Here is a 15,332-nt window from a genome sequence, read left to right on the forward strand (position 1 = left end):
ACGGAGTCCTTTCCTACATGGAGCCCCATCCTACACAGGGCCTCATCCTACCCAGCGCCCCATCTTACACAGGGCTTCATCTTACACAGGGCTTCATCTTACACAGGGCTTCATCCTACACGGGGCTGCATCCTACATGAGGCCGCATCCTACATGGGGCTGCATCCTACATGGGGCTCCATCCTACAAGGGCTTCACCCTACACAGGGCCCCATCCTACACCAGGCCCCATCCTACACGGGGTCCCATACTACGTGGGCTTCATCTTTCACGGAGTCCCATCCTACATGGGGCCCCATCCTACATGGGGCCCCATCCTACACGGGCCCCCATCCTACACGGGGCCCCATCCTACAAGAGCTTCATCCTAGGGGCCTCCCTGGTGGTGCAGTGGTTGAGAGTCTGCCTGCCGATGCAGGGGACACGGGTTCATGCCCCGGTCTGGGAGGATCCCACATGCTGCGGAGCGGCTGGGCCCGTGAGCCATGGCCGCTGAGCCTGTGCGTCCGGAGCCTGTGCTCCGCATCGGGAGAGGCCACAGCAGTGAGAGGCCTGCATACTGCAAAAAAAAAAAAAAAAAAAAAAAAAAGAGCTTCATCCTACATGGGACCCCATCCTACACGGGGCCACATCCTACACAGGGCTTCATCCTACAGGGGGGCCTATCCTACATCATCATTTGAAATCTGTTTGGAAATAATGGGCCTGAAACAAACGATTTGATGGGATTGGCTGGTGCTCAGCTGCTGGTTAAAAAGGAAAGAAAAAGTTCTACATCTGGAGGGAGCCCTCTTAGGAACAGTCCAGTTCCCGTTCATCCTGGGGGCAACTGCTAACTGTTTCTGGCAGGCATTGAGGCTCTGCTCCCTGTGGCTCCCTGAGGGATGCAGGGGCCTCGGCCACAGGCCAGCACTCAGAGGCACCACCTGGCACTGTGCTGGGAGAGCTCTGGGGTCTCGACCCAGCCACGGACCACGAGACAGGTGAACCCAGTGGGGGCCGGGGCTGGCTGCCATCTCTGAAATGCTGGGTGGTCAGGACACACCTGATGGCGGCCCACAGGGCAGACCCAGGATGTGGCTCTGGGGCCCCCAGCCCAGGGACCCTGCCCTCATGGGCCATATGGTGCAGGCCGGGGACACGGGTCACCCCAGGGAGAGGCCTGGGAGAGAGCCAGCTCTGCCCGACCGCCACCGCCCCTCTGCCCAGTGGTTACTTGGGGTCACTCGTTTAGTCAGTCGCACAAAGGAGGGGATACACAGGAGGACCTGGCATTGTCTGCACACCCAGTGAGGGGGTGTCAGGGTCCGACTCCTCCCATTAGAAGCACCTGGACACCCCTGCAGCTCCCCAGGGAGGCCGGGCCCTCTGCAGGGCTCCCCTAGAGCGGGCTGGGCCCACGCTGCCCGCCCACCTCCCCACAGCCGGACCCAGGAGCCACAGCAAGTGGCTCCCCACTCCCCGGCCACACCAGTGTCCCTCTGCAAGCACAGAGAGGGTAGCGAGGCCTTCGGGCAGCCGCTGATCCTGCACCAGACACCCCAGGCCCCGTGCCCCTGCGAGTCAGCCAGGGACCCCTGGGGCCGCAGAGGACAGAGAACAAGGCAGCCTCCGCCCATTCCTTGGGCGTTCTTTTGGCAATCTTTGTACTGAAATGTCAGATAACTTAGGGTGGAATGAAATATTCATTTATCAAAGGGGCAGAAGGGTTTGGAGCAAACCCTGAGGAACAGAGCCAGCCAGCCCCTCCCGCCGGGCTGCTCCCGGCCCGGCCCCCAGTGCCATGGAGCTGTCCTTGCAGCGTCACGGGCATGTGAAACTTCACAGGGGTTTCGGTGGAAGCACAGGTCGTCCTGCCTGGGCTGCTCGGCCCAGCAGGATTGCCTGGCCTGGCCACCCGGGGCGGGGTGGGGGGCGCTGGCACGGGGCGCCCACAGCTGCAGACAAGCGTGTGGCCGGGGCTACAGCAACGCTTGGGACCCGAGGGCCCTGCTCGCGGCACCCACTGTTGGGGCCCATTAAGGCGCCTTCAAGCACATGCCAGTGGGAGTTGGAACTAGTTGGGGAGAACCGCAGTGGCTGCCAGAGCAACCAGTACAGGTGACCATGACTGTGTGGACTTGGGAGAACCGGGGATCCTGGGGGCTGGGGTAAGGCTGGGGCCCGGGTGTCCTCCTGGCGCCAGCTCTGCCAGGCAGGCTCGGGCTGCCCTTCTGTCTTGCCTTTGTGCCAGCCCTCGTCAGGGGAACCATGGAGGCCCTGCAGCACGTGCCGGCGGTGGAGCTGCAGCTGCAGGTAAGGGGGCGGGGCAGGAGCCAGGCAGGGCCAGGCTTGGGGGAGGAATTCATCAGCCCTCCCCCCAGGCCACCCTCACCTGCCCCAGGTGCACCTGGGCGTGCCAAGCCAGTCCCAGCCAGACTGCTGGCTGTTGGCTCTCAGACGGGGCTCCAGGTCCTCACCGGGAAGACCTTCGGGCCCAAGCTCCCCCAGGGTGGTGGGGAAGGTGGAGGAGTAATAAGGAGGTGAACGTCCTTGAAGTCCTGCACATGGGCCTGCACAGGGTCAGCAAGCACCTTGGAGACCCTGGAAAGACTGCAGGGAAGGATGGCTTGCCCCTCGTCCCATGGTCGCTCCCTCCTCCCTGCCGTGGAAGCAGCCATGCTCTGTGCCCCTGGGGCCTCTGCACCCATCCCACCGTTAACTTCACCCCTCACCTCGCCCTGCGGGGGGCAGCTTGGCAGCATGAAGGAGCGCCCACGCAGGCCCAGCTGGGGGCGGGAACTCCCGTGTTCTGGAGTGGTTGGCGTTTGCTCCTGTGGCAGGTGGAGACGTGGGGGGCCCCGAGGTCCCCAGCAGCCCAGGAAGCCCCGCCTCACCCCACTAGTAGCCCTGCAGGTGGCAGGGGGCTGCAGCTGTGAGTGGCCCCCTCCCGTTGAGAGGGAGCTCTTGAGCCGTGGTCAAGGGCGCCCTCAGGATCAGGTCCCTAGGAGGGCTCTCCAGACCCCTCTGCACCTCTTGAAGTTAGCTGATCCCCCTGGGGGACCACAGGTGGCCCCAGGACACACCTCCCTACGCCAGAGCCCCCTGCCTGGCCAGCCCCTATGAGCTCCTTGCTACACAGGGGCCCTGGCAGGTGAGGGGGGCTCAGCCAAGGCCGAGGCATCGTGACAGGGTGGGTGTGCGGTGAGCCCGTTTACCTGTTGCCGCGTGTGTGTAAGTGTGCGTCTGTCCGTAGCTGAGCTGCTGTGGCCGTGTCTAATCGTGTGTCTTGGGGCAAGTGGCTGTCCGCGTGGGGGTCTGGGCAGTGGCTGGGAAGGCCTGGCGCTCACCTCTGGCTGCCACCCGCAGGTGCCCCTGAAGGTGAGCCTGAGCGTCGGCCGCTCGTGGGGACACCTGGCACCACTGCAGGAGGCCCGGGCCCATGACCCCACCACCGTCCTGCCGAGTTTCCAAGCAACCGCTCAGCCACCGCAGGCCCCTGAGCGCCTACCCCCGTGCACGCATTTTTCGCCTTCATTTGGTCTGTAGCCCCAGGCAACAGCGGGGAAGAGAACTGGTTTCCACCAGCCCGCTGTGTGGCCTTCCCCAAGGTCAGAGTCAAGCACTTGGTACTCGGTTAGGGCCACCTTCCCACTGGAGCTGGGGCAGCTGGGTGCCCCCTGGAGTAAACGCCTCTTGTGAAAGTGCTCGGGCCTGTCCGCGTGAATTCTTCCCGTGGGTGGGATACACCATGTACGCAGCCCTCAGCCACTTGGGCACAGCCAGGGCAAGCACCCCAGGCAGGAGTGGCCCAGCCCTAGGTTGCCCCAGGCTGACAGCTGCTCACCACCTCGCGGGTGCCCAGGAGCTGCCAGCCATCTGGCTCCCAGGGCCTCCAGGGCCAGGGCAGTGACGTACTGGCCAGAGATCACAGCCTGACCACCCTCCTGAGGGCCAGAGGGGCCCGTGCACAGGTGCTTGCTGGCCAGGTGTCCATGCGAGCCGGTTCTCACAGACCCCCAGGGCCGAGGGAGGGCATGGCCCATGCACCCCTGGAGCCTCACAGCAGCCTGTGACAGAGGTGCCACCCCCTGGCATGGTGGGGACACTGAGGCACGGGAAGGTCACCTCACTGGGACAGGTGTCCCAGCAGGACTGCAGCGGGGCTCCCCCCGACCCTGCCCCGCACCACTGCCCAGCCGCCTGTCTCATCCCGGGGCCCCATTCCCAGACCACCCTGGTCTGGGTCCAGGCTCTGCATGCCACCCTCCAAGTGGGGTGCAGCGCCTACCCAGGGCAGGGCGAGCATGTTGACAGGGCCCAGATGCAGCTCCAGGAGTGGGCACGGGTTTCCCCCCCGCCACCGGCTGTGGACTCTGCTCCTGTCTAATGGCAACTAGAGCCCACGGGACGTGGCATCATCTTTTCTGAGTGACGTGGATTGTCACAGTTTATCATGCCCAGGCCCGTTTTTCTCATGACTTCAAGATCTTGTCACTGGTCTTATGGAGTGTGCAGGGTCCAGATGGCCAGGCCTGACCGCCATGTGATAGAACATCCCAGAACCTGGAGAGCTGCCAGGGCCCTCCACGCCACTGCCTCTGTAGTGTGTCCGTATGTCTGAGTGGCAGCCTGTCTTCATGCTCTGTCACCTCAGAAGCAAGACCACTGCCGGGCTTCACAAGGAGCATCTCACTCAAGCAAACGACCGTCCTTGGGAGCTGACATCTCTGGGCCAGCGCAGACCGCCATGTGCCTTGTGGGGGGAAGCTACGTGGGGTGGGCACATCCCAGAGCGTCCCAGTCAGACCCGCAAGAAGGGAACACGCCTGACACCCTCGGGGCTGAGGGGTGGATGGACCCTGCGAGGACGTTCCTTCCCACCCAGAAGCCGGGCCAGGGCAGGAGAGTGCAGCCAGGGGAAGGCCTGCTGTGGAGAGCCGTCCACGCTGGGTGGGCTGCAGGAGCCTTTGGACACGGATGGGTGTATGTCCACCCTGAGCCTCAATGTCCCTGCCCCACCCCCATGCCCTGCTCTCCAGCTGGACACCCCCATTCCATCACCCTCCCTTCCTTACAGACACTGGGGGTCCCACTGCCCCTCCCACCTGGGTCCCACACCTCGTGCCATCCCTCAGAGCCGACGTGCTCCAAGGAGGCGTCAGACAGACGGGCAGACCCCCAGGCCTGCAGGAGAGCCCTGACTGACACAGAAACGGGGGCCTCTCAGCCCACAGGTCACCCAGGCACCTGGTCCGGCCTCCGGGAGGAGGGGCCCAGCATCTCCAGGAAAGCAGCCCTTCCTGGCCCAGCGTCGCGCAGACGACACCTCAAGAAAGCATGGAGCCTGGTTCCATCAACTCCGGTTTTATTGAAAAACAGCAGCATTGGGGTCTGGGCAGGTGGAGGGACACTGCTCCCGGCCCCTCCCATCGCTCACACACGCACAGGAAGCCTGGGACCCTCTCCCCAGCCCTGCAGCCTGTCTCCTCTGGACGCAGTGCACGGCCCCTCCGGGCCCTCTCGGGGGCTGTTTGGTACATCCTGGGATGTCAGGACAGACGCCACAGTCCTGGGCTCACTAACGGTAAACACAGTAAGTGAAACCAGCCACCATGACACGTTCCAGGCTCTGGTGCCCAAGGACACTGCGTCCACGGCAGCTGTGGTCAAACAAATCTGATCTCGGCCAGTCTGGCTGAGTGTCACTGCCCTTGCCACCCTCCCCATACGGCCAGAGAGCTGGGCAAAAGCTCATCCTGGTCACCCTCCTTCACACAGGTTGTCGGCACCCTTGGCCAGGGAGGAAGGAGCGCTAGATTCAAGGTCCGCTGGGTCCGGAGGAGGAGCGTGAACGAGGCCTCAGGCCAGCCGCATTGCCGAGCGCCTCCCAGCCGCCCCTTCCCAGCCAGAGTGGGCCCTCGGGCCCCAGGCTCCCTCCCTGCACACACACACACACACACGCAGAGGCACACGTGTGTGCACGTACCCACAGGCACACATGCACACACACAGGCACACCCCTTTTCCAAAATGGCTAATTATTGCTGTTAAAAAACCACATCCAACAACAGTAGCTTGGGGCTCCCCCTCCCTGACCCCGGGCAGCCCACTTGTCAGTGGACCTCACGCCATCACTGAGAGCCTGTCCTTGCCACCATGGAGCAAACACAGTCCAGGATCTGCCCCACACCCAGCCCAGAACTCGAACCCAAAAGCCTCGGCCAGAGGGCCACCAGCACAGGTACACAGCCTGTGGCCAAAATGATTCACAGAAGCGGCTTCAAACAGACACAGGAGCAGCAGGAACACGGAAGACATGGCCAGGGAAAGGCAGCAGGCTCCCAAGGCCTGGGGGCCACTGTCCAGCCGTCCCCCAGACACTGACGGGAAGGCGGCCCCAGGGATGTGCCCAGCGCCTGAGGACGGGCAGAGACCCACATCCACAAGTGTCAACATGCCTCCCAGAGGCCAGAGCCAGGCCCTGTGGCCCAGAGAGCCTCCTAAGCACTTGCCCGATGCCAGAGGGGCCACCTGAGAAAGGACACCCAGAGCAGGGTAGGGGCCGCCCCAGGACCGTGTGGCCTCCCAGCCCAAGCCTTCTGGCCCCCGTCCCTCCCCAATTCCACCCAAGGGCAGCAGGGGGAGGCCAGGCCGGACACGATGGAGGTACCAGGTGGGAGACACTGCCCCGGCCCTTCCTGGGGCCGGGCCACCTGGCTGGCCTCAACACACGCACACCACCCACCCTGGCTGCCCATCCTCGGAGGCCAGCTGTCTGAAGAGCCCATACCTGGGCAGGGGGAGCTACCCCTGGGACAGCCCGCCAGCCACATGCCAGGACCCTGGTGGCACTGGGCCATCCAGAGGTGCTGGAGCCTTCAGCTGCCCTGGATCTCACTGCCTGGAGGTGCCCATCGGGCCTGTGTTCCAGGTTCATCTAACGTAGACATCCTGAGCGCTCTGCCTTCCGCTTTCTGCTCCAGAAACAGACAACAGAAGCCCTGGAAGCCCAACCCCTGAGCACAGGTGCCGGGCCCAGGGCTGGCTTTCCAGTCTGGGGAGGCCCAGGAGCCAGTAGGGAGGGGAGGGGGCCCAGGGCTGCCCAGTGCAGAGAAGCTGCCCAGACACATCACTGGGCAGGACCCCAGGAGGACGCTTCACAGAGGTAGAAGAAGTAACATCAGAATTTCTACAAAGGTATAAAATTCACATCTCAGTGCATGTTTGTGGAGCAGTTAGCTCCCAGGCTGGAGGAAGGACGGGAGACCTGCGCCCCGTGCTCCTCAGGAGCTCAGGAGCCGCACGCTGGCCGGGCAGGGGTCCTGACCTGGGCTCAGCATGCCCCCAGCCTGGGGCACATGGGTGCCTCTGCCCACCTCAGGGGCCAGGCAGCAGCTGGACAGCAGAGTTCCGGACACATGGCCACCCTGCCACACCCCTCCTGGCACTCTCCTGGCAGCAACAAGAGGGCATAAGGAAAGGTCAAGAGCCCAGCCAGCACCCACCACCCTCTGGGCCACCGACTGGGGCGTGGGGAGGACACAGCATCGACAGACACCAGCAGGACAGGAGGGGCCACACCACTGCCAGGAGCAACACCAGCGAGGCACTTTGGTCGATGCCAGGAGACGTGGGCAGTCCCGGGGGCTCCAGCGGCCCCACCCACGTGCCCCACCCCAGGGACGGGAGGTCCAAAGGCACAGGATCAGAGGAAGCTGGCAGCGTCCCAGTGCCACCACCTGACACCTGACAAGACACGACCCACCACGTGGACTTCACGGGCCCCCACCTGCCCTTCCCACCCGGCCAGGCCTCAGGCCAGCTGCAGCCCCAACTCGCCCCATGCCAACTAAGGCCACCCCAAGCCGACACCGAACCAAACAGAAAGAGGAAAAAGGCACAACTGTTTGTTTTCCATTTTGCTAAAACACTTTACGTCTGTCTGTATAATCCAGATTAACAAAATCTGAGAGCTGCAAGAAAATAGGGTGCCGATTTCTGTACAGTCTACAAAATTCCCATCCCCGAGTAGGGACCGGGCGCCACCAGGGAGAAATGTACAGGGGAGCACGGGGTCTGTACAATGTTCTGCAAATATCTCAGTTGCTGACAGCACAAAAGGCCCCTCAGGAAACTAGGCTTGTTCCGTCCATCTGCTTATTTCCAAAGCGCCTCTTTAAGAATGCTCCCTCCACGGTCCCGCACATGGGACCCAGCTCAGTGGCCCGTGACGCCTGCCACTTTCCCCTCCCCCAAATCCCCAAATAAGGGGGTCTTGTCGGGCATCTCTGCCCTCCTGCCACCAGGCGAGGTCTGGGCTTACAGCTGGACATGCAGGCACTGCCAACCACCACCTTCCTCTCCCCCTCTGGGCCGCCCCCGCACCCAAAGGCCGCTGCCTGAGACCTCAAGAAGGAGAGGGTGGAGGCACTGGTCCCCCAGAGCCTCCTGCCCTGGAAGGCCACCAGGAACTTGCTCCCATCCTGCCCTCCGTCCTGCAACACGAGAGCTAAGCTCGACAGAGGTGGCCCGGAGCCTCCTCACAAAGCAGGAATGCTCTTTGGCGGGAAATTATGTTAAGTCAGGGTCTCCCTCCAGATTCCAAACTGAAACCCTCCACCCACCCGGCCACCCACCCCACCCAACTGGGCCAGAAATAGTGCATTCTAGACCACACAGATGTGTGTGTGTGTGTGTGTGTGTGTGTTAAGGTATAAACTACCGTTTTGTCCCAAGAATTAAAGTCATGCAGAGTGCTATTCTGTCTAAATAACTTATTAAAAAATAGGTCGGCTTCAGGCTGGGAGAAGCTGTGGGCTCAGTGGTACAGGCAGCAGCCTGGGTTGGTAAGATTCACAGGACAGAGCCCGTCAGCCGCAAGGCAGGAGGTCCTCAGGGAGGTCTGGGGGAGGCCACCAGGATCAAGCTGGCACTGGGGGAGAGATGACCCCATGACTGCCTCCTACCCTGCTCTCCTGAAGGGCCCTGACCACAGCTGTACAACATGTTGCCATGGGAACCACACCTGGGCGATGCCACCCATCAGCAAAGCCCGGGCAAAGGAGGGGCAGGTACCAAAAGGAAAGACAGGTGATCCGATGTCAAAGCAGAGCTGAACTGGGTGAAGCAAGGGGCAAGGTGGACAGTCAGGCCTCCCAAGAGGCTGGGGGTGGGGGCGCTCACCAGTCTGGGTCCAGTCCAGGCAGGGCAGGGGGCGGGAGGCTGTGGGCATGCGGCATGCTGCGGCCAGGCCACATCCTCAGCATGCACAGAGCGAAGCGGGCCCGCAGCCAGCTCAGCGCCCCGTGGGGCAGTGGCCGACTGGTGCAGCAGGCCACGCCTGCTGGGGACTGATGGCTGAGCCACCGCCTGGCTGGTGGCCAGGGGTCTGCTGAGCGGGGGCCTCGCTACAGAGGCTCTGTGCTTGGTGGGCAAGGCTGGGCCCACCCCCACCCTGGGGGTGGGCTGGAAGGGGCCCCTCGCGCCAGAGCCGGGCAGCTGCGTGGGCTCACGGTGGTCCACGCTGTCACTCCTCAGGACGCGGCCCCGGCAGACTGGGGAGGGCAAGGGGCGTGGCTGGGAACAACCCACCTCGCCAGGTGTTACGGATGAGCAACGGCCCCGCACCCCCCCAAGAACCAGCCAAAGAACCGTGTGGTGCCGAAAAAGGAAAAACCCAACACAAACGCCAAGGTGAGCGTCTGAAAGCAGCCCGGGCGGCGGGCAGGAGGGCACAGGTGGATGGGGCGGTGGGCGGGACAGCGGGCAGGTTGGTGGCGGTCACTCCTCGCGCAGCTGCAGGCGGTAGCGGTGGTAGCGGACCTGGAAGAAGAGGCGCTCGGCCAGCGAGAGGGTCATGCCAGGCATCACGTAGCGGTCACTTGAGCCCATGTGCCTGAAGCCCAGCGACTCGTACAGCTTGTGGGCGGCCACCTTGACGGCTGTCGTGCCTAACACTACGGCAGAGTAGTTGTGCACCAGGGCGAACTCCAGCACCTTACGGCCCAGCGCCTTGGCGATGCCCTTGCCACGGAAGCGTGAGTCCACCGACATGCGCAGCAGCTCCACCGTGTTGTCCGCCGCGTGGGCTCGCGCTGCCACGATGCCCACCACGTTGCCATCCAACACGGCCACCCAGAAGCAGGAGCCTGCGGGGAACGGGGCGGTCAGGGCCACTGGCGCTACTGCATGACACAGCCACCCCGGCAGAGCCCTCTGGGCAGAGGGAACCAGGCCCAATCTGCCTGCTGCCTGCAGCAGCCCTGGAGCCACCCTGACCCTGGGCCTGAGGCTGGGCAGCCAGCCCTGTGGTCAGGCCAGCCGTCCCCACCCCCGGCCCAGACCAATTGCGGCCCCACGCAGGGCAGGAGGAGGAGGAGGAAGACCTCAGGGAGATGAGGGAGCAAGAGGGACAGAGGGATGAAGACCAGAGGGGAGAGGCCTGCAGGGCACAGGCCACGGGGAGAGCCATCTCCTCTAGGGACCCAGGGCCAGAGGCTACAGGAGGCAAGTCCAGGGGGCAGTGCCTGCTCCGAGGAGCCCAGCCTGCACACGCCGTACCCGCAGCCACGCCAGCCTCCACTGCCATGTCCTCCCACCAGCCACCCCCAGGCCCCCGCCCCAGCCTTGCTCCTGCAGCAGCCAAACCCTCCCCGGCTAACGCTCCTTCCCCGGACCCCAACCCGGAAGAACTCTTCACTCTACCGCCTTACGCCTGGGGGTCCTCCTCTACCACATCTGCCAACGCGGCCCCCATCAGCCCGTCAGCTCTGCCAGGCAGTCTCCGGTCTCCTTCACCGTCAGACCCCGAGACTGAGACCGGACACGTGGCCTGAGCTCGGGAAGGAGCTGACCGCCCCCTCCACCGGCGGACCTGCCCACTGTCCGGGAGTTCGGGCTCTCCCCACCTGCCCAGGCCCAGGTCAGAGGTCAGCACAGTCCTGGGAGCCTCGTGCCTCCCCAGGCCTCGGTTCCCCCGTTGCGGAAGCAGCTCCCACGAGTCCAGCACGGCCCCACCAGCCGCTGTCCAGCCTCTCTGCCCCTGCAGGATCTTCCTGCACACCCACCAGACGTCTCAGGAGGGGCGAGCAGGGCCCTGCCCCCCATGTCACACCCAAGGACACTGCACTCCAAAGAGGGCAGGGCCACGCTGGGCCCCAACCCCTCTTCTGCTCCTGCAGCCTGGGCTTTGGTGCCCGGTGGGTCTCACGCTTCTGTCCCCTCCCGTCCTGGGGGGAGCCAGGCTGAAGCCAGAGCTCCATGGAGGCTGATAAGATGCTTTGTTTGGGCTTGGGAAAGGGTCAAGGAGAACCAAAGGTGCCCAAGGCCAGCCAGGCAGCCTCGGGGCGGGGAAAAGACCAGCCACCAGAGCGCAGGAGCTGGCCGGGCCAGAGCGCGTCACCCCTGTCCCGGGATGCCTTGCCTCTCTTGTCCCCACTGCCCTTCCCTGGCACTCACCAGGATGCTGCTAGACCCTAACCAACCAGGGGCACTCTGTCCCTCTCCTCAGGGACCTTCCTGCACCTGGAAGGCCCTCATGCCCCAGCTCCAGGCATGGAGAAAAGCAGGACCCTGCCTCCCAGGACCCACCCTGCCTCAAGGCCAGCCTGGAGAGTAAAGAATGGCTCCAGACCAGGTCCCAGCCCCTCCCTCTACAGAAGGCCAGGGCGGGACCCTGGGCTTACTAAGTGGCCCAGAGACCAGAAGTGGGACCCCTGTTCTCCTAGGGTCCTCATTCCCCCAGAGTGACCTCTGCCCTCTCCCCACCATGTGGTCCTCTGCCACACAGGGCCCTAGCATTCCAGGCCGGCCCAGGATCCAACAAGGCACGCCCAACAGGACCGGAGAGAGGTGAGAAAGACCCTCTTCCCCCCATGAAGCACTAGGGCAGCACAAACAGCAGGGCCAGGACACCATGGCCCAGGGCCAGCTCAGGCCACTCAGAGCCCTGCCCTCAGAAGACACAGGACGGAAGCCCGGCCATACTCAGCGGAGAGGGCCTAGTCCTGCCAACCCCAGCGCCTGCCAGCCTGCGGCCAGAGCCCTTGGGCACCCAGAAGGCTCAGGTCACGGGGGTGCCCCAGCCCAGGCTGACCTGTGCCCAGCCCCTGCCCCAGGCCCGCCCCGAGGTTGCTGCGCTGGGGGCAGCTCTGCCAGAAGGAGGGGCTGGGGAGGAGGGCAGGAGGGAGAAGGGGGGAGGAGGAGTCCAGAGACCCCCGGGGACTCACCAGGGGGCTTCATGTAATACTGCTCAATGTCGGCCATGTCTGTGTGTAGCGCGCAGTCCAGGTAGGCGAGGACCACCTTCCGGCTGTAGTAATAGCGCAGGCCCAGCAGCCCTGCTGGCACCAGACACGTCAGCAGCAGCGAGCGGGTCAGGGCAAAACAGAGCGCTGCGGGGAGAGGTGGCGCCCGGTGAGTGGTCGGTGGGGCAGAGCCTGCAGGGATAGCCCCACAGACCAGCGCGGGGGAGACGGACCCAGGCCCACCAGCCCCCTGGTAAATAAGCCAGTTAGGGACATGCGCAGAGGAGAGACCATGCCAAATACGCCAGGCCTGTTTTCTCCGGAAGAGCAAAGAACATCACAGCTGCTCCTTCTACTTTTCCCTATTATCAAACTTCTCACCATCGGACACGTTACCTTTATAACCTGACATCATAGAATTTCTTAATATGCTGAGCACCGCAGTGGCCTCTCGGCAGGCTGCCCTCAATAGCTGGCGGGCACAGCCCAGGACAGGGCTACTGAGGGGTGGCCCCTGCCCATCGCCCCGGCCCGCTAGCTGGGGAAGGGGCTTTGTCCACAGCCTGGCCCACACGGGGCGGGGCGGGGGAGGGTGCCAAAGAGCTGCCTGGCCAGGCACCTGCAGGCCGTCCCACCCTTGGGAAGTGGGGGCCCCGCCTTCCAGCAGGAGGGCCCCAGCCAAGAGCCCTCCCTGGGCCAGCCTCTGGGTGCTGCGAGGACAGGGGCCAGGGGGAAACTGCTTCCAGCCTAGGCTACCGGGATGCAGACGTGCCTGCAGTGAAAGTGCCTCTGCTGCGTGACCTTGGGAAAGTCCCACCCCCCAGCCTCAAGCTCCTCACTTCTGAAATGGGGAGAACCACCCTCCCGCGACAGAGCCTCAAGGGGCAAAGCCCCAAGGCCCCTGTCGGGGCCGCCCACCGTGAGGGCCCACTGCCCCTCGCTCTGCATCCTCAGCGCACACCCTCCCCCGGAACCCCAGGGAGCCGGCTGTCTTCCCCTCATAAATTAGCGCTCAGAGCCGCCGAGGCAGCCTCCCCCGCCCCACGGATTATATATAGTTACACGCGCCAGGCGCTGGGCCTCGGCAGCGGGCGCTACCTGCCGTCACCCCGCCCCCACCAGGGATGACCAGGAAGGGGACGCAGCTGGAGACCCCAGTTCCCCGCCCGCAGCCCCTGCACCCGGCCCGCACTGGTTCCCACGCCCCCGCCCGGCGCGCCTTGGCCGGGAGCCCGGGCCGGCCCCAGCGCTGGGGGCCACCTCGCCCCGGGCCTCGGCAGAACGCGCGGGTGCGTATCCGCGCGCGTACGAGGGGGGGCGGGGGTCCGCTTCCGTCCCAGGACGAGGCCCCGGCCCGAGGCGGGGGCGAGCGGGCCGGAGGAAGTCCCGCGCGCGTCACCAGAGGGCCGGGCGGGCGCAGACTGCGGCAGGTGGGGGTGCGCCCGGCCGGCCGCGGCCCCGACCCCGCCGTCCCCGCGGGGTCCCCGCGCACTGACCGGCCAGCAGGGCGTAGAGCAGCTGTGTGCGCGGGTGGTGCCGCAGGCCGCGGAAGGCCGTGTTGGGGATGCGCTCCATGATGCCGTCGTAGAAGATGCGGCGCGCCGCCTCCTGCTCCGCCGCGCGGATCTCGCGGATGTACACGCCGCGCCCCTCCGGCAGCTCCGCGCCCCCCGTGCCGCCGAGGGGCTGGGGGCCCGGCGCGGGTGGGGGCGCGGCGGGGGCGGCGGCCGGCCCAGGAGCGGCGGGCAGCGGGGGCCACATGGCGCCGGCGGCGGCGAGCAGCGCGTCCTTCTTGGCCCCCGGCAGTGCCTCATGGTCCTCGGCGGCCACGATCTTCGTCTCGCAGACCATGTCGGGAGGCCCACAATGCATGCACCCGGCCGGGTGGCGCAGCGCAGGGACGCGGGCCGGGCTGCGGGCGGGCTCAGCCCGGGCCCAGGGCAAGGGCGCGGCGCCCTCGGACCCGCGGCGGCGGCGGCGGCGGCGGCGGCGGCGGCGGCGGCTGTTCAGGAGCGCGGGGCGGAGGCGGCGGGCGGCCGGGGCGCGCGCAGGGAGCTACGCCGCATTTTGGAGAAGTATTTATAATGCAGCGGCGCCGGTGCAGTCGCGGCGCCCGGGGTCCCGCAGGGTCCTAGCGTCCACTGCATTGGCTGCCGGGGGTCACCATGTGATCTCGAGGGTGGGAGCAGACGCCGCCTCCGCGCCCGCCCGATGGCACACTTGGTCGCTGCGCGGCGGCCGGGCGGGGGCGGCGCGGGCGGCCCGGGGAGCGACGGAGCGGCCGAGCCCCGCGAGGTGGCCGGGAACGAGCGAGCGAGCGAGCTTGCGGCCGGGGTCCCGGCCCGGAACGGGCGCTCCGCGGGCCTCCGGGTTGGGCGCCTCCCGCCTGGCCCCTGCGTCCCCGCGCCGCCGCCGCTCAGCGCGGGCCTGTAAGCGCCCGGACCTGGGGCCGCGCCACCGGAGCCCGCAGCCCTCGTCCTCCTCCTCCTCCTCGGCCGCCGGGCGCTGTCACGGAAGCATCTCCATCTCCCGCCCCTTTGTCTGAACGCGGCGCCTGGCCGGGGTCCTGGGGAGGGGGCGCCCCGGCTTCCCCCGACCGGCGCCCCTGGGAACCTGCGCCCGGGGCCGCACGGGCTGCAGGCGCGGGGACGCTGTCAGAGAGGGGTCTGATGCCCACGTCGCCCGCAGCCCAGCGCGTCCCCACGCAGCGCAGTACGCCCCACTCGGATACCGGATCCCCACCGCCAGCGCGGGGATGTGGGACCCACAGGACCCATCCCGGCTCGGCCCCCGCCCTCCTTGGTCCGCGCATGCGCCCCACGATCTCGGTGCAGGTGCAGGGGGTGCTCTCGGCGCGTGCTCCGGGTCCCTGCGAGCCCTACCCGCTGAAGCTGCGGGCCGGGGGCAAGGGGGAAGGTGGAAGTGGGAGGACAGGTAGTCCCAGGCCCGCCCCCAGCACTTTACGAACCCAGCCCCTTGCATCTCAGAATCCCCTTCCCCGCGTCGCCCCAGTTCTCCGCAGGTGACCCCCACAGGGCAGCCTGGAGCTGAGTTCATACCCGCGCAGGTGGAGATAGGCTTAGGGGTCCAGGCCTGAGGACCCTC

The 15,332-nt window shown here is 65.8% G+C and overlaps 2 protein-coding genes across 2 annotated transcripts in view; one reads left to right on the forward strand and one right to left on the reverse strand.

Annotated features, from left to right (window-relative positions):
• Positions 1-3,528, forward strand: part of POLN (DNA polymerase nu) — a 192,851-nt gene extending 189,323 nt beyond the window's left edge. The window contains exons 25-26 of the mRNA XM_060106912.1: positions 2,234-2,295; positions 3,349-3,528. Coding sequence (XP_059962895.1) covers positions 2,234-2,295; positions 3,349-3,528 — 242 coding nt within the window. The remainder of the gene's footprint in view (positions 1-2,233; positions 2,296-3,348) is intronic.
• A 6,234-nt stretch (positions 3,529-9,762) lies between these two features.
• Positions 9,763-14,099, reverse strand: NAT8L (N-acetyltransferase 8 like). Its single transcript, XM_060089485.1, has 3 exons — positions 13,724-14,099; positions 12,210-12,374; positions 9,763-10,130 (listed from the first exon to the last, which is right to left on the reverse strand). The coding sequence occupies exons 1-3, from the start codon at positions 14,097-14,099 to the stop codon at positions 9,763-9,765; spliced, it is 909 nt and encodes a 302-aa protein (XP_059945468.1).
• Between the last annotated feature and the right edge of the window lie 1,233 nt (positions 14,100-15,332).

Source organism: Mesoplodon densirostris, chromosome 1 (assembly GCF_025265405.1).
Source record: "Mesoplodon densirostris isolate mMesDen1 chromosome 1, mMesDen1 primary haplotype, whole genome shotgun sequence".
Taxonomy (NCBI): domain Eukaryota; kingdom Metazoa; phylum Chordata; class Mammalia; order Artiodactyla; family Ziphiidae; genus Mesoplodon; species Mesoplodon densirostris.